The 27,769-nt window shown below is 45.5% G+C and overlaps 1 protein-coding gene across 1 annotated transcript in view; it reads left to right on the forward strand.

Annotated features, from left to right (window-relative positions):
• The window catches only part of LOC102753445 (chromosome unknown open reading frame, human C9orf91), a 23,239-nt gene extending 18,818 nt beyond the window's left edge, over positions 1-4,421 (forward strand). The window contains exon 9 of the mRNA XM_006772877.2: positions 1,799-4,421. Coding sequence (XP_006772940.1) covers positions 1,799-1,978 — 180 coding nt within the window. The 3' untranslated portion in view covers positions 1,979-4,421. The remainder of the gene's footprint in view (positions 1-1,798) is intronic.
• The last annotated feature ends 23,348 nt before the right edge of the window (positions 4,422-27,769 follow it).

Consider the following 27,769-nt stretch of genomic DNA (forward strand, 5'->3'; position numbering starts at 1 on the left):
AACTATCCTAATCCTAAACATGTTGATGAATATTTGGATCACTTTAAAATCTTTTTACCAATCTATCTACATGTTTTGCAGTTAGATATTTAAATCTGAGCCGGTGTTGCTCACTGGATAGAGCATCAGCCCTCGGACTGAAGGGTCCTGAGTTTGATTCCAGTCAAGGGCACCCACCTCGGTTGTAGGCTCCATCCCCAGTCCTGGTTGGGTGCATGTGGGAAGTAACCAACTGATGTATCTCTCTCACATCAATGTTTCTCTCTCTCTGTCTCTCCCCCTCCCCTCCACTCTCTCTAAAAATCGATGGAAAAATATCCTCTGGTGAGGATTAACAAAAACATTAAAAAAAAATTAAATCTTATATTCATCTCTGTTGAATTCCAGTTCCTCCAGCCCAAGAGTTCTGTTGGTCTTGCTAAGCTGTCTGCTGGGTTTGACCAGTGCTGGTAGACCAGAAACCTGATACTGAGTGTGTGGCTCATGCTGCCCCCTTCTCACTATGAGGATACACCCACTGTCTGGGAGACATGCAGTAAGGAGTGAGCTCAGGCACGGTGTGTGCAGGGAAGTGGGGGCTTGCAAATAGGACCGTTAGGAAAGAAAAAGATAAATATATTAATCTCTTTACTTGGACCTCATGGTCTTTTTAAAAATAGTTATTTTAAAAAATATATTTTTATTGACTTGAGAGGAAGGGAGAGGGAGAGAGAGATAGAAACATGAATGATGAGAGAGAATCATTGATTGCCTGCCTCCTGCACGCCCCACACTTGGGATCAAGCCTGCAACCCAGGCATGTGCCCTTACCGGGAATCGAACTGTGACCTCCTGGTTCATAGGTTGACACTCAACCACTGAGCCACACCAGTCGGGCCCCATGGACTTTTTTTAAAAGCACACGAAAGATGGATAATATCACGTACTCTATTGTGGCATGCCTGTCTCGGTTTATGTGAAATAGCCTATTAAATGTGATGGGTCTTTAAATTGTATTTTCAAATTCATTCAAATCAATAGTAATACAGTTTCCTACTGAGAATATCAAATCTCAGTGTGTATGCACATGTTTGGAAGTAGCTGCCCTTATAACTTAGTGAGGAAAAATATAATCAATGCCCACATCTTAGCATGAGCCATGCGTCGTATTGCAGTCGGAAATCTGTGCCTGTGAAAGACGGAGAAATAGTTATAATGACCTCTTACACTTCGACAGCTTTTTGTTTTATCATGCATAAAATTCTTTAGCATGCTTTCTGGGGTATGGATTAATTTTTCTTCTCCGATGGATGAAATAGCTTCTAAGAAGTCAGCTGATGTGCGCGAGGTCACAGAGCAAGGGAGAATGTGGCAAAGCCAAGGGCAGAAGCCGGGGGGTATTCTGTTCCTGCCCACCCCCATTCACTCGTGATTTTCTTCAGTGTGTTTCCTTGACCTCATGCATTTTACAGGCTCATAGACATTGGAAACTGGAAACAGTGTGTGTGTATGTGATTGGCTGGGATAAATCAGGGCTAAATTCTCTAGCACTTTGAGGCTCTGTAGTTTTTGTGTGCATATTATAATCGCCTGTCAGCAGTTAGGTTACCCACTTCAGAGATAAGGATATTGAGGCTGCAGTTGCAGAGTTGGGGTTCCAGACCAGACCAGGCATCTTCCAAGAGCCCCAGACAAGGGCCCGGCCAGGTTCTTCCCAGGGAGCATCCCTGCCGGTCCAGGGGTGTGAGGACCGCTTGGCTTCCCCATGTGCACGAGCTGTGTCTTCGTGGCCCTCACTCTACTTCCCTGCCTCTTCCAGGAAATGGCCCAGCAGCTGCTGGCAGTGTTTGGCGGCTACTACATCCGGCTCCTGGTGACCTCCCAGCTCCCCCAGGCAGTGGGGACACGACACACAGATTCTCCAAGGGTTCCGTGCCCCTGCCAACTCATAGAAGCCCACATCCTGGGCACAGGGTGCTGCCCGTTCCTGGCCAGGTGACCTAGGCACAAAGGTACTCATCCTCCTCCAGGACTGAAGGCGAGAAGTCAGGGAGGCCTCAGGAGCCCAGGGTGGCCCATGGTGAGCCCTAGGTGAGGAGAGAAGCATTTGGGGACACTCTGAAGGGTGTGTCACATCAGCAATGGGGTGTTGTGGTCACTCCAGGACCCTGCACAGAAGTGACTGTTGACATCCCCTGGTGACCCCAGGCCTTTTCAGAAGCAATGGTTGCCAGCTGCTCCCACCTGCAAACTACTCTCCGGGATGCTTGGAGCTGTGGGCCTGGAGGGAAGGGCCGCTCTGCCATCCGTTCACTGTCTCAGCAGCCCAGCAAATGTGAAGACGACCATCAATGTTTGGTCTCTGCTGATGCCCCCATCTCTACCCTCTCACGGCAGATGAGGAAACAGAGGCCCTGGGAGGATGCTGCGCTGTGTGGCCCTGCCTTGGGCCTCTAGGATGGCAAGGCTGCCTCTTCCCAATCTGAAAAAAAAGAAGTCAGTTCTCAGAATGTTCTCCTTCTTTAAGTTTTCTCCTGTATTTAAGGAAAAACAGTGGTGCCTCTGCTTGTCTGCCAGTACACAGGCTACCAGGAGACAGAGGAAACAAAGAAACAGCACGTAACTGCTAGTGGGGCTATTTGGAGAAGACCCGTTTTGAGGACTTATTTCGCTCAAAGGCCTGTGTGCCTGTGGCTGTGGTTTTATGCTGCAGGTGGAGAGCAACGCCCAGTTTCCTGGCCCTGGCCCTGGCCTGGAGGAAGCATCCGCTGTCACTCGTGGGTCCCATGAAGAGCTGAGCCTTCATTTGCAGTTTGGCCTCACCTCCCATGAAGTAAAAAGTTTCATAAGTTGAAACGTTTTGCTGGACTGACATACCTATGCCATAGTAGCTGTTGGCTCCTATGCATGCTTCAAAGCCCCGCCTTTCTTACCCCACCTTTAGGTAGCTTTCCAACACAGCCAGGCCTGCTACTGTTTGTCTCCTTATACATTCTTGATGTAGCTGCTGCCTTTACTGATTTTTTATGTTATTGATTCTATTTTCCTGTGCACATGTGTATTTTCCTAGCTAGACTATAAGTTCCTCAAGGAAAAATACCACACCTGACCTTTTGTGAATGGCCTGGTCCTGCTAAAGGGTAATTGCTTTGTCATCTCCATAGTAGCTTTTGCAAGTAGCTTTTTGTGAGATCAAATGATGAGGTTGGTACAGACCTGGGTTCTGGTCCTGAACTGCCACTTCTAGCTGTGTAACTTTTGCTGGTCCTCAGTTTACCCATCCATGACTCTTAATGGCCCCTCCAAAGCCAAAGTTCGGGAAATGTCCTTTTTTTTTTGCTCCATTATGGCCCCTTGTCTGTCTGACTTCTTTGCCTTTATGTACATGTAGAAAGGTTCTAGAGCAGTGGCCACCAACCATTCGGACCTCACGGACCACCAGTGGTCCGCGAACCACCGGTTGGTAACTGCTGCTCTAGAGCCCCACATGGATGAGGTGTCCCAGACCCGATGCACCTTTGGACAGAACACTGGCCTCGCTAGCAGGAGACCTGGATTCTCATTCCAGATCGGCTGCTTCCTAGCGGCATGACCTTGGCTAGGTCACTTAACCTCCCCAAGTGTCATTTCCCTCCTTTATAGATGGATCTGGTGAACATGAAATGGGTGACTTGCCGTGCAAGAGATGAGTCTAACTCTTGCTTTATCTGGGCCGGAGGAGAGAAATCGTGTGTAGAGCAGCCCTTGGAAATGGCTGTGTTAGGCGTTTCTCTTTAGCCAGCTTTTAGGGCAGCTTTGCTCAATGAGAATTATTCATGAAGATGATTATTACTCTGTCACCTGCCACAGAGGAAGTGTGGGCTGTGAATGTGATCAGTAGAAGCCCGTACTTATCATCCGAGCATAAAATCCTGGTAAGTATAATCGCAATAAAAATGTGTGGAAAATGACAAAACAGCAGTTTTCCCATGTTAGGGCTTAAAGGGTCCTTGCGTGCCCTTCCCTGCCTTTCCTTTCCTCCGTTTCTGACGGTCTCCCCTGCCAGGTGGGGCGCTCAGCTGTGCCCATGAAGTACATGCTCAGCTTTCTCATTAAGGAATTCTGTCATCTCTGTCTTGCCCACTTCACAGGGCTGCTGGGAAGATCAGGTTCCACAAATGAACGTGCACCCTAAGTTTGAAGGCCCTGTGTTCATGGCAGCCGTGGCGATGGGGAAGGTGGGACAGTGTCTGAAGTGGGTGCTTGGGTTCTAGAGTCACACTGATTCCAGTCCGAGTTCTCCCCACCCTTAGGTCTCACTCCTCCCATGTGGAATGGGGATAGGGGTACCTACCTGGCAGGTTATTGTGAAGATCACATGACATAAAAAAATACCAAGTGCTTGCAGCTTTGAGTTGCAAGCTTGAGAAAGAGCTCAATAAATGGTTGCTATTTTTCTTAAATCTCTCACTGTCTTGTATATGGTAGGTGCCCAATGTATGTGTTTGTTGATGTAGTAGGCCATTAACAGTTTATGTTTATTCAGTCTACATCAGACCTCAGTCACTCCAGCACCGTGGGGTATATTTATTCACATAAATAAATGTAAATATATTTACATAAATAAAAATAAAGTCAAATCTTTCTTTTTGTTTTCAATGCTCTTATGTCAGGCCAAACCTTATTTTTTAAAAAAATATATTTTTATTGATTTCAGAGAGGAAGGGAGAGGGAGAGAGAGATAGAAACATCAATGATGACAGAGAATCATTGATTGGCTACCTCCTGCACGATCCCCCACACAGGGGGATCATGCCCACAACCTGGGCATGTGCCCTGACCGGGAATGGAACTGTGACCTCCTGGTTCGTAGGTCGATGCTCAACCACTGAGCCACGCTAGCTAGGCAGAGTTCTTTGTATTTATCCTACTTGGGTTTCATAGCACATCTTAAATCTGTGACACAGTATCTTTTGTCAAAGCTTCTACCCTCTTCTCTCTCAGATGTGTGTTAAGACCTTTTCACTGTATCTTCTAAGACTGTGTTTTCCCTTCTTTTGGTTCCTCATGATTCAGCCTATATTTTCTACTCTTGCCCTCATTAGTGTTTGATTGTTAATCCTTTCAAATTATTTCTTAGTTTCAGCTATTGTGGTACTTAATCCTAATTTTCTAATTGACTTCAAAAAATTGTTTATAGTTCTCAGCTGAATTATCTATCTACACTGGTTTTCTTCAAGATTTTAAAGTCCACGTCCGCTATCTCTGGGATCTGGTTCTTCTGTAGATCTGATTCTGTTGCTTTTTGGTCAGTGGATGTTATCTTCTGGTGTTCCTGGTAATTTTTGATTGAATGCTAGATTTTTTTTTTTTAATGAAGAGTTATGCAAGACTCTGGATATTCCTTCAGAGGGGAATTACTTTGAGAAAAGTGGGGTTGGGAAAGATTTGACTCTGGGTTTTAGTCCTGTGAGACCTGGTCTGTTTCTGGTTAGTCCTTACTTGCAGTTTATAACCCTTCAGGGATTTTTAACAGAAAAAAACAAAACACCTTTTTAAAACCAGGACTCCTTCTCCAAGGTGAGCCCTCAACCTCCAATTTTTGTTATTCCAGGCTGTGAATCTGCAACCCCAGGCATGTGTCCTGACCAGGGGATAGAACCTTGACCTCCTGGTTTATAGGAAAACGCTCAACCACTGAGCCACGCCGGTCGGAACAGACAAAGATTTAAAGGGATCAGCTCTAGTTTTTGAAAAGCAGGCAATGAGCGATACATTTGGAGCCCAGAGAACAACTGAATGGCATTCTAGCATCATTGTGAAGGGCAGCCTAACTGGTTGGTTAAAAGTATAGATTCTGAAGTCGGGCTTCCTGGGTTCAAGTCTCAGCTCTGCCATTTACTATTATTATAACCTTAAGAGACTTTCTAAGCTCTCTGACTCAGTTTCCTAATTTGTAAAATCAGGGTAGTAATAGTACTAACACTGTTGGGTTATTATACTAAGTTCTTTATAAAGCATTTAAAAGAATAAGCAATATACCAGACTTTATGCATTGCTATTATTGCTCACACTCCTTCCTTAAAATTGCAGCATCTTTTAAAATTCCTCTCTTTTCTGAGGTGGGGGCAGGCCCAAGGAGTGCTAATTTGATGAGTTGTCCTCTTAACTCACCATGTTCACATTGCAAGAGTCAGAAATCTGGCAATGTTATTTGGTGGCTTAAAACTCATCTGTGGCTCCCCAGTACCTTCAGAATAGAGTCAGCTCCCTTTGTCTGGATAGTAGGCTCTCACTGTGCCGCCCCTCACGTCCCACCACGCTCTGGCTCAGGTTTTCATTTCAGTCATTCCACGCATTGAAGTTCACTATTCTCATACCTCCCTCAGGCTGTGCATTCTGTTCCCAACTTTGCTTAATTTGTTCCCTCCTTCTGGGGTATGATTCGCCCTCCTCTTCAGTTGGCCAATTCCCTTTTCAGCCTTCAGGAAACTCAAGCACCATCTCTTCCAGAAAGCCTTCCCTGGATCCCCGAGTTGGTTGCAAAATGCTCCCCCTCATCGTTTTGCTCTCCAAGTTCTATGACGATGAAGTGATCTGCTTCTGTGCCTGGCGCCCTGGCTAAAATGGAAGGCATTCGGGATCCCCTGCATGGTACTCATGTTTGCATGCTCTGTGCAGTAGCAAATAGCTCCGTGTAACTGCACTATCGCTCTAGGGCTGCTAGTTGCACATCCGATTTTTGCACAGCCTGCCCACTGCACACTGTGGTCCTGAGCACCAAATGGAGTCACACAGCAGGTGAGCAGAATTGTGCCCACAAGATCTAGTCATGTATTACAGCATCCATGGATGGCCGCCTGTTACACTAGCAGGCCTCTCAGACGCGTCCTTGCTAGGTGGGTTAGGAGCGACTAAAATGTTTTAGAATGATAAAGCCACATTTCTTCTTAAGGCACTGGGTTCTCATTGCTCCATATGCAAGGGAATCACTGACATAGGGCTGGGGGAGGGGAAAAGAGGGACACAGTCCTATGATGCAACCAAGGACTTTAATTGGAGGCAGCTCCTCCAGCAGTGGCTTTCTCAGGAGCTGAAGTGACTTGCTGGCGGCACAGGGGTGGCTCCGACGTCTTCTCCTCCTCGGGGGAGTTTCTGAATTAGTCTTCATGGTCCCTGTGCGCCTCCCTTTTCCTCCAGGAGTCACTCCCGCAGCTGTGACCTGCGTGGGGCTGCTTCCTGACTAGAACCCTCAGGGTTTCCCGATAGTGCATGCCCTCATCATCGTGTTGTTGGGGTGGGGGCACCTCTTTTGACCACCATTTCTGCCAGAACTTGCGTTTAGATCTGAAAGTGAAGGACAAGGCTTTGAATCACACATAAACAATCGTGGTCATATCGCATTTGGGGATCGCTCATAACATGGCTTAATACAATTCTGCTTGCTTGAGCTAAGGATAATCCTAAACGGGGTTAAACAGTTGAGTTTACTTGTCACATCAGCATAGCCTAGCTGGTCCTGACTACTACACATACACAATTTCCATTTGTTAAGTACCGTCGTGTGGGGCCGTATTCTAGGCACTTATCTATGTTGCCCCATTTCATCCTCCCAACAGTCCGAAAAGTAGATGGTGTGTTATCATCTTCATTTTACGGAGGAAGATGCTGAAGCTCAGAGAGAGATGCACCGACATGCTCCAGCTCAGTAGGTGGCTGAGGCAGAACTCAAGCAGGTTTGTCACATGAAAACCAGTGATCTTTAATATCTAATAAATACAGTCTTTAGGATGCATCTTAACAGGTTTAGGTAATGACTCCCCTCCTACACCCCCAAAAGGCTGAAAGAAATCTGAGGGTGTTCCAGCAAAAGGTGGCTGGGGAGGCTCAGGTGTTCTTGCCAACTACCTCACAGCCACGTCTGGAACCTACCAAAGGCCCGTGGATGATTCTGTTGGTTCATTCCTACATTGTTAGGAGGCTCCTTGCTGGCCTCGCAGCAACAACAGAAGAACTTTGACCCCATGTTTTGGTGGGCTGTGGGGAGAGGAACGGGTACTGGGGTGGGGCTGGCTCTGCAGCCCCAATCCCAGAAGCCCATTGTTAGTTCAGCGGTGTGTCATACTGGGCCAGCCCTTCCCAAGGTATCACCCCTCCCTCCCAGACCTCCTGAGATCCCTGTGGTCAGCAGGCCCAGGCTCACCTGCAGGGGCCTACCTCTGGCCAGTCCTTCCTCTTACCCAAGAAAGGGCTCAGAGCCTCTTCTCTGATGGTCTATCTGCAGAGGCATCCTGTTGAGTCGGCAGACCTGGAGGTCTGAAACAGTTCTCTGGGCAGGGCTGTTTCCTGAGTGAACGTGAGGCTGGAAAACGCCAGCAGAGCCCAGCACACGCACGCTGCAGCACCCACGGAGAAGCCCGTGTTTAGAAGTCAGATTTACCTTCTGCTTTCTAGTGTCTGCTCTTGGGCTGATTCTGTAATCTCTTTGAGCCTCGCTTTCCTATCTGGAAAACGGGAATAGTGGTACCCACCTTGGAACAAATGGTTAACTGTACGTTAAGTGACCACGGTGATGGCAGGTGCACCTAGGTCAGTGATGGCGAACCTATGACACGCGTGTCAGAGGTGACACGCGAACTCGTTTTTTTGGTTGATTTTTCTTTGTTAAATGGCATTTAAATATATAAAATAAATATCAAAAATATAAACCTTTGTTTTACTATGGTTGCAAATACCAAAAAATTTCTATATGTGACACGGCACCAGAGTTAAGTTAGGGTTTTTCAAAATGCTGACACGCCGAGCTCAAAAGGTTCGCCATCATTGACCTAGGTGCTGGCTCAGTGCTCACCCTCTTTGCCTTTGCTTTCCTGGGTGTAGCTATTGGCTCCCATCTATTCCAGCCGGGCCCTGGTCCCATGGGAGCGTGACGCTGCGGCTCAGTCGTGCCAGTGGAAAGCCTGGCTCTGCACTCACTCCCTGTGTGGCTTTGGGTTAGTCCATGCCTGTGTCAGGGCCTAGGCTCCCATTTCGAACAGGCGGTGGGTGGACCTCATCATCTCTCCAAAGATTCAGCTATTACGATCCACGTTCAAAGGTTGTACACCCTTAACTCATTTCCAACCTCCTTTCTCTCTTCCGGGCCCCTCGCCATCGCCTGCTCTCATTCCCGTCTCCCATGGCCAAGTTCGCAGTCTAACACTGCCTTCCCCCACCCCTCCCTGCTGTCTCCTCTCACCCTCCAGCCCCTCCATTCTGGCTGCCTTTGCATGGGCTCCACCTTCGGCCTGGAGTGCTCTTCCTCAGAGGTCCGACTCAGTCCCTCCCTTCAAACCTTGCTTAAAGGTCACCTTTCCTAGAGAGGCCTCTGGCCTGTTCTCCCTATTTAATTCACCCTATTTAGACCTTCCTTCCCCCAGAACTCCCTCTTCCTTCCCCACCTCATTCTTCTCCAAAGCCTTTGTCATGTTTGGGAATGAGACGTTTGCTCAGCATGTGTTTTTGGGGACCTACTGGTGGCAGCACCGTGTAAAGGAGATGGCAGTGAACGTGGGGGAGAGATTCTCGCTCTCGAGGAGGCAGGGATAGGTCCAGTGAATTGCTGGACCCCAGCACTGAGCACAGGGCTTGGCATAGAGGAGGTGCCCTCGCAATTATCGTGTGAACAGACACACGAGCCTTCTCCTGTGGACAACAATATGCCCAATATTATCCCCATCCTCCCTCTACTAATGGGTTTTACTCCCTGCTCACAGAGATGGATAGAAACATCCTGATTCTGGACTTATCTCATTTTCCCAGTGACTTCAGTCTTAGAAAATACAGAAGAAAAACAGCGTGTCAAGAACAGTGGCATTCGTTGAGCATCTTAGACAGGTCCTTAGGCATCTATCAGCTCACGTAACTTTCAATGTCATTCTACAAGGCAGGACTTTGTCTCATTTTCCAGGTGTTGGAACTGAACTTTCCCAGGCCTCACAGCCGAGAGCAGCAGTGGGATTTTAGCGTAGTGTTGTCTGGTGCCAGCGCCTGTGCTGTCTATGGTCTCACCCTACAGTCGACTCCAGATGAAGAGATGCTCAGAACCACCTTCGCAGAAGTTTGGTCGCCGCTGGTTTTCAAATGGAAAGGTTCTTCCTGAAGTTTGGCAGAGCAGCAGAGCAATGAACATGCGTTAAAAGTTTTTTTTTTTTTTTAAATTGATTTCAGAGAGTCCTAACCGGTTTGGCTCAGTGGATAGAGCGTCGGCCTGCGGACTGAAAGGTCCCAGGTTTGATTCCGGTTAAGGGCATGTACCTTGGTTGCTGGCACATCCCCAGTAGGGGGTGTGCAGGAGGCAGCTGATCAATGTTTCTCTCTCATCGATGTTTCTAACTCTATCCCTCTCCCTTCCTCTCTGTAAAAATCAATAAAATATATTTTTAAAAAATTGATTTCAGAGAGAAAGGGAGAGGGAGAGAGAGATAGAAACATCAATGATTAGAATCATTGATTGGCTGCACACCCCCTACCGGGGATTGAGCCCACAGTCTGGGTATGTGGGCTCAATGTCATTCTACAAGGAGTGGCACTGAACCGTGAACTCCTGGTTCATAGATCAACACTCAACCACTGAACCACACTGGCCAGGCCATACAATTTTTTTACTTAAACGGAGGGGGGCTATACTAGTAATTCTTGCTGGACCATGCTGTGTAATTTAGAGCAGTTTAACCTCCTCAGACCTCAGTCTTAACTGTAAAATGGGGTTGGTAAAACCTACCCCAGTACATTTCTGTGAGGCTTGGGTGACCAAGATGTCTGGCACATAGCATGTGCTCAATAATGCGAACGATGGTGATGTAGGAGTTGCTGGCTGGGCTGGTGGGGTATAGTGTTTCTTGCATTGCCAGTGCCCTCCTCTAGGTGGAAGCAGGAGCCAAAGAAAAGGTTGTCCCCTGTGGGCTCTGAACTTCAGGTCTCCAGTGACCCCAGAGGAAGAATAAGATAAGCAGGAAGGCTTCTTGTGGAGCTGAGGAGCCCATGAGGGTCATTTGGCACAGGTATGGAGACTGGGACCCAGAGAGAGAAACCGTGGGGTCAAGGTGAGGGAGAGTTACCTAACTTTGGAGCAAAGAAAAAAGGTGTCCAGGAGTGATGGAGAGTGTCTCTTTAGAACCCCCCCAACCCCTGGCCGCCTCTCCCCCTCCCGCCGGCCTTAGGTCTAACCTCTGAGCCTCACTCATCTGGAGCAGAGAGAGGCTTTCTGTGATGTCACAGAGCCCAGGAAGGGGCACTGAAATTAAGAGAGTTTTCTGTTAAATTAAGAAAAAATAGAGAAATTCATCAAAAAACTACACTCCAAAGGCAACAGGCCCAGATGGTTTTACAGGGGAATTTGACCAAACTTTCAAAGACCAGATAGTTCCAATGCTACATAATTTGTTCTAGAGCATATACAACAAAAGAAAGCTCCCAAGATTTTTAATGAAATGCATTTTTTATGAAGCAAGTATATAATATTGATAACTAAGTCTGCTAAAGACAATGCAAAAAAGAAAATTACAGTGATATCACCTATTGATAACAAAACTATTAAGCATTAGTGAACTGAATCAGTCTTTATAGCATCAAAATAATACATTATGATCAGGTGGGCTTTATTTGTGGAATAGAAAGTTGGTTAAATATGAGAGATTTCCCCATAGACGCTAGAACAAAGAAAAAAAAGGAAATTGATGGATATTCTCTTAATATGATATCTATCTCTGTCTCAATCTCTGGACAGAGGTACTTCTTATAAAATACAGAAAAAGCACAGATATCCACTATCTCCAGTATTTAACATTGTACTAGTGGTATTAGCCATCGTAATTAGACAAGATAGATTAGAGATGTAAGAATTAGAAACGGAAGAAGCTATAGATGGTATAGAAATATTCCTGGTAAGCCATTAAGGGAGTCAATGATAAAATGAGCCCAAACAATAACAATTCAGAAGGGAAGCAAGACATAAAATAACAGTTAACTCAATAGTGTTTGTACCCTCAAACAATAACTAGTTACAGTAATAATGACAGAAGAAAAACCCCAATTACAATGGCAATGGAAAAAATAAAGTACTTAGAAAAAAATTTAATATGAATTTTGCAAAACGTAAATGAATATTTAAAAAGAGCCACGAAAGGTGAAAAAAATGGGTTTGAACAAAGGAAAAGGCATTTGTAGATGGCAGGAATCAACACCACCGAGGTGCCAGGTTAAAGGAGAATAAGGAGCCGTGACTACCACATGCAGCCGATGGTCTTGGATTAGATCCTGGACTGGGCAAAAAAGTAGCTGTAAGACATTTCGGGGGCAATAGGTGACATTTGAATAGTATTGTATCAATGTTGAATTTCTTTTTTCTTGTTAATCCTCACCCGAGGATATCTTTTCCATTGACTTCTAGAGAATGGAAGGGTTGGGGGTGTGGGGGAAACATTGATTGAAGTGAGAGAAATCCATTGGTTGCCTCTGGACAGGTGCCCAAACCATTGTTGAATTTCTTGTTTTTGCTAATTGTCCTGTGGTTATATAAGAATGTCTGTATTCTTGGGAAATACACACTGAAGAATTTAGGGGTAAAGGGATATGCTATGCACAACTCAAATGGTTTAGAATAAAGTTCCAAGGAAAGAGAGAAAAGAAATGGTGAAGCAAGCGGAGGAGATGTAACCATTGGGCAAATCCGGGTAAAAGGTGAATAGGAGTCCCCTGTACCATTCTTGCAACTTTTCTGTAAGTTTGATGTGATCTCAAAATGAAAAAAAAAAAGGCTATCCAAAGAGTTAAAAAATTTTGTTTCAGGTTAGCTAGATGTTATGTTAGCGTATTTCAAACACGTTAAGACGTTTGGAAGACATTCTCCAGGGTAAGGGGGAGGGGAAAAGAGAGACACAGTCCTGCGATGTGACCAAGGACTTTAATTGGAGGCAGCTCCCCCCACCCCCCAGTGGCTTTCTCAGGAGCTGGAGTGACTTGCTGGCTCACAGGGATGGCTCCGACATCTCCTCCTCCAGTGGGGAGTTTCTGAATCAGTCTTCATGGCCCCTGTGCACCTCCCTCTTCCTCCTGGAGACACTCCCGCAGTGGTGTTGCCTCGGAGACCTGCGTGGGGTCCCCACCTAGAATCTTCAGGGTCTCCCAATGAGGCACGGCTGGAATGGCCACTGATACTGTGCGTAGCCGTCTAGGTTTCTCTTTTGAAAACCTCTTTGGGGAACATCTGTATTCATAGATGAAAGAAGAAAGGAAAACATGCTGATGAAGCCTTTGCTTTGGGCCTGGCTGGATGCCCCTCCCCACCCCCCCACAACCCTGTTTGTCTGATTCTGGAATCCTGTCTGAGCCAGGGAGACTGCAGCCAGGGACTCCGAAGTTACTTGTGAGAGGGACAAGGCCCACCCCCCTGGGCAGTCCTGGTTCTGCACTGTACTCCGTGGGTGCATTCAGTGACCGCACGGGGCCTGGCCAAGTGCAGGGTCCTGGAAAGTGGGAGAATTAGGCCCATCCTGGTTCTGACATGATGCCACGCCCTGGTGGGCTTTTGGAAAGTTCTCTCCCTATACAATGAGATGCGGGTTTTTAAACTGGGTTCCATGGAGCCCTCTGGGGAGTGCGGAGGGGAGAAGGAAGGGAAGGGCTAGCTAGTGGGGCTCCTGGCCCCCCACCCTCCTTTCAAGTAAAGTGGGTCTCCCTTTGATCTTCTATAGAAATTGTACTTTGTGTGAGTTTTTGTTGGCAAGGAGGGTTTAGCTCTTAGGAGAATTCTGGAATGATTGGGCTGCTTGGTTCTTAGCTCAACAGCCGGCCTCATAGGGAGGCCGTGAGCTACGTGAGCTCACCTGGGCACAGAGTTGGTGTCTAGCAATGTAGCTGTGTTTCTTCTTCCTGGACTGTGTCCACTGTCCAGACCAGGCTTCTGTCCTTCCACAGCCCAGAGACCTTTTACCCCCATTGAGCTCAGGACTACGCTCTCTTCCTAAACATTTCCTGGCACTGTTGACTTGCTGTGCACCTGGCTGCATTTGGGGGAACAAAACTAATATGGGCCCTGGCTTCCTGGAACTGTCTGTCTGGTGCCCGTAGCAGACATTAAGCAATCACACAAAATACACATAGATGACAGTGCCACAGGGCTTCAAAGAGAAGGATGGGTGTGTGTGCTTTCCTCCTAGACCTTTGTAATGAAGGTTGTCATTATAAACTTCCTCTTCACTCTCTTCTCGTGTGCATGCAGCCTTGCAAGCTGTGTGTCCTCCAAGATCTTCTCCGGGTAATTCCTCGCTTGGAATAGCATGCAGGCAGTTCTTATCCCCTTGGCCACTTTCCAGCATGTTCTAGAACAGGGATGGGCAAACTTTTTGACCCGAGGGCCACAATGGGTTCTTAAATTGGACCGGAGGGCCAGAACAAAAGCATGGATGGAGTGTTTGTGTGAACTAATATAAATTCAAAGTAAACATCATTACATAAAAGGGTACGGTCTTTTTTTTTTTAGTTTTATTCATTTCAAACGGGCCGGATCTGGCCCGCGGGCCGTAGTTTGCCCACGGCTGTGCTAGAATATGACTACAGAGCCCTGATGGGAGTGATCCTGCCTCTTCTGTGACCTCACTTAGCTCAAACATCAGTGGTGTTTGGTCACCAGGACAAGGCCCCCCTGCCCAGGAGTTCCTGGCCAGTGTTAGATCCCAATTTGCAACTCACCATCAAAATCACTGCTGCTAGACCAGGAGTCCTTTTCTGACTGCATCAGGGATCGTCCCAAAGGCAAGCCTGAGGCTGTACTGGTGTACTTACTAGAAGAGTTCTGTTGGTCAAGCTCATTCGCCTGCAAACCTGGCAATGAAAATTGCATGTGGTCATGTGGGGAGGCACAGAGGAGATGCCGGAGGGGAAGGCATTCGGCCCACTCCAAAGCAGTGGGCCATCGCTGCTTATTTATGGGACGGGGAGCACCCCAATCTACCTCCTCTAGTCTCCCGAGTGCCCCCATCGTATGCAGGTGCTGGATTTAAGATGTGTATTCTTTTTAAAACATAAAGTTTACTTTTTTCCTGTTTACAAATGAAAATTGCATATCCATCATAGAAAAGCTAGGAAATATTGAAGACAAAGAAATAGGAAAAAAATGCCCTGAACACCCCTCCCCTCAGATATGATCACAGTTCCAGTCTTTTCCCATGAATATCTTTACAGTCCACTACTTCTTGTACATTACGAATGCATTTTACTTTACACATTAGATCATAAACATTTTCTTACGTCACTCAAATTTCAGAAGTAATGGTTGCATAATATTCTATTTTAGGGATAGTTCAAGGTTTATTTAACCAATGTTCTATTGTTGGGTGTTTAGACTGTACAAAAATACTATTGTGCTGTAGCTGGTTTGGCTCAGGGGACAGAGCAATGGCCCAAGGACTGAAGGGCCCTGGGTTTGATTCCGGTCAAGGGCATGTACTTCAGTTGCAGGCTTGATCCCCAGTCCTGGTCAGGGCCTCTCTTACATCTATGCTTCTCTCTGTCTCTCCCCCTCCCTTCCATTCTCTCTAAAAATCAATGGAAAGATATCCTCAGGTGAGGATTAACAAAAACAATAAAAAATACTGTTGTGATGAACATTTTTGCATATAAGGCTTTGTTTTTATATGCTCCTAGATTCCTGAAAGTATACCACAGAGTTTTGTCAACAGCCTGGGCTGTGTTCTATGATAGAATAAATGGTTCCATCAGATATGAGCTGCATTTCTTGAGCAAATTGCTTCACCCCCCTCCACCTGTTCCCAGATCTGCGAGTGAGAGATCCGTTTTGGATAATCATGTCCACTTCTTGGAGGAATTGTAGGGATCAGAGAATAGTACTTGACTAGTGTGTAAGCTCTGAAAAGTAGAGGAGGCATTTTATCTCAGCTAGGATTCTAGGGCCCAGACAGTGTCTTGCATGTGATAGGGTCTCTGTAATGATCACTATTATTATCTTGGAAAAACGGGTTGACATTTTAAAGCGGCTTGGTTTTTACTGTGAAACTACTTCCAGGGGAAGTATTTTAAAGACCACAGTACTGATTTCTGGGAAAACATACCATGTGAATTTTCCCTGGCCATTGAACTCTCTCTCTTGGCATGACTGTGCCAGATGCCAAGTCCCACACTGCCCACCACGTGCCCGTCAGTCCTAGCTTTGCCTGAGCTTGACAGTAAAGCTTCGGTTTTTTTTTTCCCCTTTCCGTCTGAAATTGGTGATTTTGACCCCCCAGTCTTGTCCACTATGACCTTCATTCGCCCTGGATCATCAAGAAGGTCGTCATTACAAACTTCCTCCTCACTCACTTCCCTTGTTCATGCCGCCTTGGAAGCTATGTGCCCCGGAAGCCCTGGCTGAAGACATTACATAAACAAGAAACACACTTCATTTTGTAAACCATTGAGATTTCGGGACTTATTTGTTTTAACAGCAGAGCCTATCCTATTCTGGCCAAGATCCATATAGAGTTTCCATTTGTTGATGTTTGTTGAGTGGCTACTTTGTGCAGTCCCTGTGCCAGGTGCTTAAGTATATCACCTCATTTAATCCTCCCAGCGATCCTGGAAAGTAGTAACCCATCATGAATGTGCTCATTTTGCAGGAAAGGACACTGATACTGAGAGTGAGAGGTCAGGTGACTTGCCCAATTCTGTGGCAGAGCTGGTTAGAACTAGTCAGATCCCGAAGGGCAGGGATCTTAACCAATTTTTTTTTTTTTACCTTTAAGAAAGCATTTCCTAAAACTAGAATGTACATTCAGATTTACCCAGAGGCCATGTTAAAATGCAGGGTCTGATTCAGTAGGTGTGGACTGGAGTCTGAAAGTACAGTTCTAACACGCTTCCAGGTGATGCCAATATTGCTGGTCCACAGATCTAAGCATCAAAATTTTAAGCTCTATTGTGCATTGGTTTGGGTACATGGCCACCCAGCTCCCACCTTATCTTCGGTAGAAATTTCCCCTCAGAAGCTGAAAGAAATCCAAGGGTATCTCAGCAGGAGGGGGATATGCAAAACGAGGTCCAGAGAGGCCTGGCACCTGGTCTGGTACCTACCACGTTGCTGCTCTTGGATTTGACTGGGGATTGAGGAGTCGTCGGTGGAAGTGTCGTCGTCGGAGTCTTGGCAGCATGAACAGAAGATCCTGGAGGCCAGGTTTCGGGAGGTTGCTGCAGGAGGACAAAAAATGAGGGTCGTGTTGTGGTATCTGAATGCCAGGTGCCCACTGGGAATTGTCTGTGATTGAAGGTCCTCTTGGGTCAGTCTCTCCCAAAGTATAATAGCCTTCCCCTCTCTGATACCTTCTGTAGTTCCCCATGGCTGGCAGCCCCAGACCTGTCTGCGTAGGTTGCCCGCTCTTAAGGCATTCTCCCAATTCTTACACAGTTTTCTTACCCATGGAAAGGAGTCAAAGCCTCTACGGTCCCAGTGTTGTCTGCAGGGCCAGTGTGTTGAATCAGTCGATGTTGAATTTGAGCCCAGTTCCCTGAGCAGGGCTGTTTCCTAAATAAACATAAGACAGAGGCTGAAAAATGCGAGTCCTTTGCCTGTGCCTACAGTCCAGAGAGGACCCCGCTCTGGCAAACTTGCGACTCATGCAGAGATGCACCTGAGCATGCTCGGCTTTCGGGCAGGTCTGTGTTCTACCCCCTTTCTAGATGCCTGTTTCTGGGTAGATTCCTTAACCTTCTTGAGCCTCACTTTTATCATGGTGCCTACTTTGCAGAAACAAAGGGTTAAATATATGAAAAGTGACCCCTGGGGTGCTAGGCCCACAAGTGCCAGTCAGTGGTCATCTCATTTCCCTCCATGTGGCACATGGGCTGTGAATGATTCCAGCTGGCCTAGGTCCCACCAGAACGTGGACAGAAGCACATTCTTGTAGGTTCAGATCCTGGTTCTATTACTAACTTGCGATATGGCTTTAGGTTAAGTCCATGCTGGTCTCTGTCTCAGACTCCTCATCACTAAGAAGAGTGTTAGGCTGGATGGTCTCTTCAAGGATCTTTCTAGTTCTGATGGTCCAGAATTATAAAGCCTGTTTTAGTCCCAGACTTCTTTTTCTGTGTACCTTTCTTTGTCCCAAACTCATTTTATTTTTTGTCTCTGGACTTCCTTTCGCACTTCCCTATCTGTGGCAAAATCCCCTTTTAGGGAATTGGTATCCTGGTGTTGGTTAATGTCTCTCACAATATCCAATTCGCTATGTGAGTTATCTCCTCATGGGCACTTGCTTTTCACTTTCTCTGCTGCTCTATATATCCTGGTTCAAGCCACCATCATCTCTTGCCTAAATTATGGCAATAGCTTCCTAACTGGTTTCCCTGTTTCTTTTACCCCTGACCTCTTAGTGATACAGAATTTTTACCTTCCTAAACATAAACTATTCAATATCGTACAATTTCTATATTGTGGCTAGATACATCCAGGCGACTAGACACATACAGATGTCCCCATTGTGTGGGACCCTTGGACCAAAAAGGTCAGACCCTGGGTCCATTTCGCCCCAACCTGCAATAGTCTTTTGGATCTGTTGCCAAGTGAATTTTTCAATATGATTTCAGCTCTGACACATGTCATTGAGCTCTCTTTAATGAACTTCTTAGGATTTATAAGCAAATAGGGATTTATATAAAGCAATCCAATCTTTTGTTTTGGAGATGCATCATTTAGCAACAATGCTTGCCATTAATATGCTTATTCTTATGCAGCTTGCTTTAGTTTCAGTTTTCTTCATCTACTCATATAAACTCTTGCCTCCTGGGTTTTTGTTGTTTTAGATTGGCTGGTGTATGTTGAATATGGAAGGAAGTGTTTTGTCATGAAGGAATGGAAAAAGCCCCGAGAGCTAATGGTTGGAGGTCTGTTAGGTGATTAATTTGTATAAACAAAGTAATTGCTAAAAATTTGCCTTGAATCCCTTGAAATGTTCATGGGCACAGTTTCTGCCTTGTCAAATTAATGAAAGAAGCTCACTTTAGTCAGCTTATGTCCTGTAGTCCTGATTTCCAGGTTTGTTGATTGTGTAGCTTCTTTTAGGCTCTCCTTGGCCAAGAAATTCAAGACACCACGCATATGTCTAAACTTTTGATCTAGGAAAGTGTATTCTTTCCTTTTGCTGCCTCTTCCTGGAAAAACAACTGTTTAATATATATACTCTCACTTTATGTACTCTCCTGTGCTTATCTTAATAAATGACAACATTTCACTACATGGCTTAGAATACCAGTGCCATTATGGCAAACTTCCAATGTCAAAAATAAGAGAGTTAAGAGGGGCTCTAGAGAAGAGAGAAGACAAAAAGACTAAGCATGCGATAGAAGGCTTTTTTTTTTTTTGACTGCTGTATACTCTGGCCTGAAAAAGAAAGGAAAAGAAAAAGATCTCACTCCTACTCAAAACTTCTGAAACCTACTTTCTTTGCATCTCTCTCTCTCCACCTAGTTTTGTCTCTACCACCCACTCACACTCCTCTTGTTCCTTTCCCTAACTGCCTAAATAAACTTTATTCAAGGTGCATTTCTCTCAAAAAGAACAATCAACATTGCACAATATTCTCCTAGACCAGAAGGTAGATCCAGAGAGGTTCAATTTAAACTCTGGGTGAGAGTTGAATGGAGGGCAAATTTAGGATAGTCCCAAATTTCAGAAAGACAGGAAGTTGCTGTATAAGTGAGGATTCTGTTAGTTAACTCTGTTACTCATTGTCCTGACCTATCATATTTGTGCCAGTTAGTTCACTTAACTGTTGACCTTCAACAATGGGGGAAATGTTGAAAAGCAGCAGGACGGAAAAGACCAGAAGATTTAAGTAACACACCTCTGCATAAATTTTAAAAAGTAGACTTGAGAAGGTAAGAAAAATAGGAAACACACCACATAAAACTATTTCAAAAGGCTTCCTCTTAAGGGTAAATTGGGCAAAGATTCAAAATTGCAAACAAAATCAAGATGAATCAGTAGGCATCACTAGACTTCAGGATATTTTCAAAGAACATTCTAGGGCAGACCAGCACCTTAAGGGAGGCTTTTCCTCTCTTTTTACAAGGACAGACCTGAAATAGGGGATTAATATACAATTAATTGGAATGGGATATGCCAATATAGATCTGATCATTTTCAAAGAGTCCTAAATAATTAACGGGAAATCAAAATAACCTTAGGGCCCCTTGGATACAACAATTGGCTCCGGAAATAAAAACAGGACCCCAAGTTCCTCTGTTCTTAAGAAATATGGAGCCTGTAGGTAAGGACACTTTATTTACCGTGAGCAGAAAAGATTCTAGTTTGTTTTACAGAGATTAGAAAATGCTCCTAGACCAATGTCCAAATCTGCCCAGTGGTACAAACAAGTGTTGAGACCTTAGTACTCAACACTTTCCTAAGCTTCCTCTAAACTCCCAAGGGGAACGGTCGATAAATACAGATGGACAATGATACTGATTGCTTGTTGGACATGGTTTGTTTCTTATGTGGATATCAGGCTGACTCTTCACTGCCAACTAGGACAAGGACTGATTGTTCTGTGTGACCAACACTTGGACCACTGCAAGCATATGACTCCCCAACAGCCTGCGTGGACTACGTTTTCTTACACAGCATGGGGAGAAGTCAACCCAGCAGACTTCTGGGGACAGGAGCTCTCCATAGGAGTGGACAACTCCAGGTATTCACTGTCCCTGACCTTGGCTGACATAGTATACAGCCCAACTAGGGCACACTGACCAACCGACAATCCTTAGCTCAAATAATTATGGATACTAATTAGAATACCTTTGAATTTTTAGTTTGCCTAATCAGGGGGAGCATGAACTACTGCCAGCACTTCATGCTGGTTCTGGATTAATACCATCTAGAGCCGTGATGGCGAACCTATGACACGTGTGTCAGAGGTAACACGCGAACTCATTTTTTGGGTTGATTTTTCTTTGTTAAATGGCATTTAAATATATAAAATAAATATCAAAAATATAAATCTTTGTTTTACTATGGTTGCAAAGATCAAAAAATTTTTTATATGTGACACAGCACCAAAGTTAGGGTTTTTCAAAATGCTGACACGCCAAGCTCAAAAGGTTCGCCATCACTGATCTAGAGGCAACCTGGCTGTCCAAAGTAGACCCAGGGAATCATTTGAAGTGCATTTTCTTGATCATGCCTGGGACATCTAGGACGGACCATGATTCTCTCCTTAAAATACTTTAAATTATTATTGTTTGTCTTATAGATGTTCAGTGGCTGTTGTCCAGAGAGTCAAATGCTTTTATGCAGCCACTGTCTCAGCATATGATTCCACAGATGAGTCAAATACAAAAGCAAGAAGACACCAGGCTAGTTGATGCTGAAACAGAAAAGGTCTCTGTAAGTGGGCAAATGGAAGTTTTAAAAAAGAGTTGATGACAGTGGTGGGGATCTGGACAATCCCCGAGGATCTCTCCTGCAGCTTTGGTTGAAGGAAGACCAAAAAGGGGAAACAGGATAAAAAAGTTCTCACAGTCCTAAGTAGAGACAATTGCTCTGTAACCATGGTAACAGGCAGTCACCAGAACCTATTTTAAACCCACTCAATAATCCATTAATGAGACTCTGCCTTGGTGACTCTTCTCCTAAAAGTAATAGACACATGATAGTAGTTATGCTTTCCCAGCTGACAGTCTCCATTCCTAAGCACTCCTCGCTCTGAAATCCCACCTGCTCACCACTCAACACCTCCCCAACCTCCTTATCTGTCTGCCCTTAGCTTTGTTCAGAGACTTTGTCACAGAGGCAGTAGTTCTCTTGTTTAACCAGAAATAAGTTCAGCAGTTGTTTCACATATTGGATGGAAGTCTCTTCCTCTAATGCAGCACTTTCTCCTCTGAAAGTTTATAGCAAAGAGTTTTGAACTTTTGAACCCTTTTCAGAAATGCAAAGGCTCTTAGGGAGAGCAGCATAGCAGTTATTAGCACATTCTTTGAGGTATAGTTGTTTTTCTTTCTTTCTTCATTTTTTCCATCACCATTTATCCCGCTTATACTCCCTCCCGCCTCACCACCCCATCCCAATCACCACACTGTTATCCATGCCCATGACTTCTTCTCTTTTCTTTTTTGCTCAATATGCCTCCCCCGACCCACCATGGGATATCATTCTTAAAGATTTATTACTACTTATTAGCTATGAAATTTAAGTTCACTTCCTCAAACCTCAGTTTCCTAATTTGTACAATGGAAAAGATAATAATAGGCTCTGCTCTAGGAAGTGGTTGTGAGGATTAAATCATGATGGAAAGTGCTTAGCACAGCTTTCTGGACATTGGAAAGGCTCAATAAACAAATGCCGATGTTGATGAAAAGTTGAGTTGATGCCAGCTGGGGCAGGTGGTGTGTGGTGTGTCTTGTACTGCCAGTGACCCCCTCTAGAGGGAAGCAAGAGCCAAAGAAAAGGGCCCTGGGTTGTCCCCCTGGGGACTCTGAACTTCAAGTCTCCAGTGACGCCACTGCACTTGGACTACAACAAGAAAGATCAATAAGATCAAACAGGAAGCCTTCTTTGGGCGCTGGAGGAGCCCCTAGGGGTCTTTCAGCATAGGTGGGAACCCTTGGACCCAGAGAGAGAAACAGTGGGGTCAAGGTAAGTTAGAATTACCTAACTTACTTTGGAGCAAAGAGAAAAGGTGTCTAGGAGTGATGGAGACAGTATCCCTTTAAGTACAGAACAAATACCCCTTCTACTTTTAGGTCTAATCGTTGAGCTTCACTCACCTGCAGTTGGTGGAGCAGAGGGGAGGCTGCCTGTGATGTCACAGAGCTGAGGAACCAGGGAATGTCGGGGGTGGGGGGGCTCTGACTGGGCTGCAAAGGCAGGGAGAAGGGAGCAGGTCATTGACCCCCTCCCCAATGGTGCTTCCCTCTGTCCATGATGCCATGCTTGCCACCATGGGGACACTGGAAGTGAGTATTCTTTGGTGCCTCTTCTGAAAACATCTTGAGGATGGCTGGGCCAGAAGGGGGCAGTACAGCATTAGAGGCAGACAACCTAGGTCTGAATTCTGTCTCCTACACCAGGTAAACCTTAGGCAAGTGGACTCTGCAACTGGGTTTCCTTAACATGGGAATTATTATAACACTTACATAACCTATATATAGTTTTCGGGTTAAGTGAGATCAGGTAGACATTTACCATATTGTCTAGCTGTAGTAAATATTCAAGAAATGGTTGTTAATAATATGTGCAAAAATAAAGTGGCATTCTGTTCCCAATCTATTTTTAAGAAAAAAGGGGAATCACTTTATATTTGAGTCCTCACAGAATCCCTTACCCGTCTGTTGGTGTCCCTGGGAGGAATTGACCTCCAGGCCAATTGGCTGTAAGGAGCAGCTGCGACTACAGTGGGAAAGCTGCTATGCAGGAGACGCCTCTATGGAGCGGGACTTGCTTCAGTGGGGCTTTGGTGCTCACTGAGACTGCACTTTGAGTGTGTCGCTTATGGATGTATAGAGTTGTAATCTGGTATGGTCTGACACTGACCACTGGGTACACTGGCTCTTGGGTCTCCAGGGAGGTGCAAAGTCAGCCACTGCCTGAGGCCACCCAGTAGGAGCTACAGAGAAATCTGAAGATTCCTCCTCTTTGTATCGGGTTTGGAAGTGCCCAGACGAGGCCCAGCTGTGAAGCAAGGCAGGTTGGTGCTTGTGCTGGGTCCTGGGCCTTTTTATTGATAGGTTTGGGGCTCTCTGACCCAACTGCAGCTCGTTTGAGAGATTTAGCCTTTCATATGCAAAAGCTGCTGCACACGGCTTGGGTCGGGTTATAAATTGGATGAGGCAGGATCTTAGGAATCACCAGCGCGAAGCAAACAGAAATGGCTGCCAGTCAGCCCTGCGACCAGGAAGGTCCCAGCATAGGAACAATGATCCCTGCCAGCACCTCCATCTGGGAGAAAGCCACCCTGAGTTCCTGCCCCGATGCCAGACAATCCTGGTATGTGTCTGTGTTCCCAGAGCCTCACCCTGGCGCTGCAGCTCAGAGGAAGCAGAACCTTGTAAGTTTAGTTTATGGTGCTGGCCTTTTTAGAGGAACAGCTGGGTCTCCAGCAGCCTCTTCGTCACTGAGCCCCAATCCGCCCTGGTTTTTACAGTCCCATATTCTTACTGCCCATAGGGACTTCTTTTCCCAGCTCTGGGAGCCTGGGCTGGGGGTCTGGTGTGGGGCTGGGACCGCTTGTTCCTCACAGGTGGTCTCTGCAGGGACAATCTCCCTCCCAATTAAAAAAGCAGCACAAATCAGCACACGGGGGTGCCAGCCCAGCCCAATCTGCGCCTCCGCACCTCCAACCAGTCTGTGTGCTTTCTTCTTTACTTCTCCAATTGTAGTACTTCCATTCAGCCAGCTTTCCGGGGGTTCTGGATGATGGTTCTCTATTTCAGTTGTAATTTTGATGTGGTTGTGGGAGGCGCGAGTATAGGCCTTTACCTCCGCTGCCATCTTCCTCACCTTCCCAAACAGTCTTTCAACCTCGCTGGTAAAGCAATGTTCCTAATTGGTAAGATGGAAGGTTCTTGATTCTGGCTGCCCAGGAGGTTCATCAGAGGTGATTTAAGACCTAAGAACGCCCTGGAGCCTCACTTCAAACAGCTGAGGCTCTAGAGCAGGGCAGGGTGGAGGCTGGGCAGGGTGGAGGCCGGGTAGTTTGTGGGCTTCAAAGCTTCCTAGATTCTCACACAGCTGTCCCTCCCGGGCTGCGGGTCAGTTCCCAGGTTTCACCCACCCGGGGCCAACCCGGGTCTGAACAGAGTCAATGGAAGATGCAGAAAGAAGCAGCTCGTAGGTTTAAATGGGTGCGCGCGGAGCACTGTGATGAAATCCCACGAGACCTGGGACGAGGTTTCAGCGTTTCCCGCGTCTCCGCGCCCTAGACACTCAGTTAGTCACGTGGCAGCCGGCTGGGTTATGGCGGAGGGGGTGTCCGGCTCTTTGGTTTAAGCCGCGCTTATTTCACTTCCTAATGGCCCCGGATATGCCGCGGAGAAGCCGGAAAGGGCTTCCTTTACGTGAAAAGGTGAAAGTTAATAAGGAAAGGAAAAAAAATCGTATGGCGAGGCTGCTAAGGTCTACGGTACAGATGGGCCTTCTACTCGTGAACGTGTGAGGAAGGAAACGGAAATTTGTGCTCGGGTTGCTGTTGCATCTCCAGCTGCGTAGCCACACTGGGTGGTAGGTGCTGAGTGAAGATGGACAAGGCATTAGCTTGGTGGGCGCAGGACATGGACACAGAACGAGCTCTGGTGGACGGCCATGGGCGGCACCAGACAGCATGGCGCCTAAACGGAAGTCCCCGGAAGGGAGTGACGTGGCTGTTCACTGCCGGTGACGGATTGTATCTCTCACACCGTCGTCGTAAGAAGGGTGAGTAGAGAACCAGAGATACTGAGAGTGGAGCGAGAGCGAGACCGCGTTCACGTCTTTTATTACAGTTTGTTGTTATAATGGTTCCATTTGAGGATTAGTTGTTAATCTCTTCATGTGCCTAGTTTATAAATTGGGCTTTATCATAGGTAGGTATATATAGGAAAAAGTGTGGTACTGACAGGGTTCGCTATTACCTGTGGTTTTAGGCACCTGTTGGGCTTGGTATGTATCCCCAGGGGATAAGGAAGGACTTGGGTTTGTAATCAAGACTGAGACCCACTAGGCCTGGCCAGTGTGGCTCGGTTGGTTGGGCATCGTCCCAGGTACCAAAAGGTTGCTGGTTTGGTTCCTGGTTAGGGCACATGCCTAGTTTGTGGGCTTGATCCCTGGTTGGGGCATAGATGGATCGATATTCTGCTCTCATGCCATGTTTGTCTTTCTCCCTCTCCCTTCCTCTCTCTAGAAAAAAATCAATAAGTATTAAATAAAAAAAGACTGAGAACTGTTGAATTACATTGTGGAAATCTCTAGGTGTACACTGAAGCATCAGTTCTCAGCTCAGGCTGCGCTTAGAATCACATAAGGAACTTAAAATGCCAAACCTGATGCCCACGGCAGGCCTGTAAAATCGCTATTTTGGGGCATTGGTAGTTTTTAATGCTACTAAGTGATTTTTTTCCCCTTTAAAATAATTGAAATATAATTTACGTATAACATTGTGTAAGTTTGAGGTGTACAGCATGTTGGTTTTGTACATTTATGTTTTGCTATATAGTTACTAGTGTTGGCTAACACCTTTATCATGTCACATAATTATCATTTTTTTGTGTGTGTCTGTGTGTGTGGAGAACAATTAGATCTAGTTTCTTGGTTACTTCTAATACACTATGATTTTACCTGACAGCTAGTATTGAGAACCACTGATCTATAGAGCAAACAAAACAAACAAAAACCCCTAAATTTTCTTGATGCTAAATAAATGGATCTTTTAGCTTTTCAGGGACAGCATAAAATAAGGATTCAAAAGCAGTATTTTTCAAATAACTTAGAAATGAAGATAATACACACTGGAAACCTGTGTTAGATAAAAACTGTGAAGATGCTGGTGTTAAAGATGTGTATGAAGTGTTTGAATGAGATTATTTCAGAAAAGTGGGAGTGAGGATAGCAACATTTCCAAATTAATATATTTTACGAAATATACCATTGCAAACACCTATCATATATTGAATCCTTGCAAATAGATGGTTGGTTATTTCATTCATAGCACTAAACATATATATTCAAGTTGACCAAACAATATATATTTTCATGGGGAACCTGGGAAATTGTCTTTGGCGTGGTTTACCATTCAAGCCTTGCTTCCTTCCCTTTGGGTCTGCAAAAGGAGACTAGTCAGCAGGTTCCTGTGCTAATTCCTGGTCCTGGTAGGGAATAGTAAACTCTTGAACTGCCCTATAATGAGAGGGTGAATTTAGAATCTGGTTATTCCACAGCATGTGGTCTCTGAGTCATACTGCCTTGGTGAAAAGCCTGTCCTTCTAATGTGCTGGATGACCTTGGCCATAGCCATTAACTCCTCTGACCTCAGTTACCTTACCTTTAAAATGGGAATAATAATGGAGTTGATGTGAGGAATAAATTAAACCTGCTATGGAATGCTATGAGTGTAGTGCTGGAGAGAAGCAGCATTTAATTGATGTTCCTTCTCCTTCTCCTCCTCCCTTTTCCTCCTCCTCATCCTCCTCTCTGTTTCATGGTTGCCTTCTGTCCTCTTTGATTTTGAGAGTTAAGGATGAGGAGGAATTGGGACTGAGGTCTATACCATATGTCTAGCTTTCAGATTTGTTGATGTGAAATTAGAGAATTCAGAAAGAGAAGCAAATTTTGGATAAGGATACATTTAGGTTTTTTTTTTTTTGACAAATCACCTGTTTATTCTTTTTTTAAAAATTCTTTATTAGTTAAGGTATTACAAATATGTCTTTATCCCCCCCATTAGCCCCCCCCCCCACTCATGTTCTCATCCCCCTGTTGTCCATGTCCATTGGTAACATTTAGGTTTTTAAAAAACTTTATTTTGAAATAGTTATAAATTTACTGGAAGTTACAGAGAAATGCACCAAGCGGTTCCATGCTCTCTCCATCCAGACTCTCCTATGTTAACATCTTGCAACACTAACAATATTAAAACCAGGAAATAAGCATTGGTACAATCCACAGAGTTTATTCAATGTTCAGCAGTTATACATGTACTCGTGTGTGTGTGTGTGTGTGCACAATTTTATCCCATATATGGCTTCACGTAACTGCCACCACAGTCAAGACACTTAACTGCGCCCCAAGGCTTCTTTGTGCTTTATAGCCACC

Source organism: Myotis davidii, unplaced genomic scaffold (genome assembly GCF_000327345.1).
Source record: "Myotis davidii unplaced genomic scaffold, ASM32734v1 scaffold866, whole genome shotgun sequence".
Lineage (NCBI taxonomy): Eukaryota > Metazoa > Chordata > Mammalia > Chiroptera > Vespertilionidae > Myotis > Myotis davidii.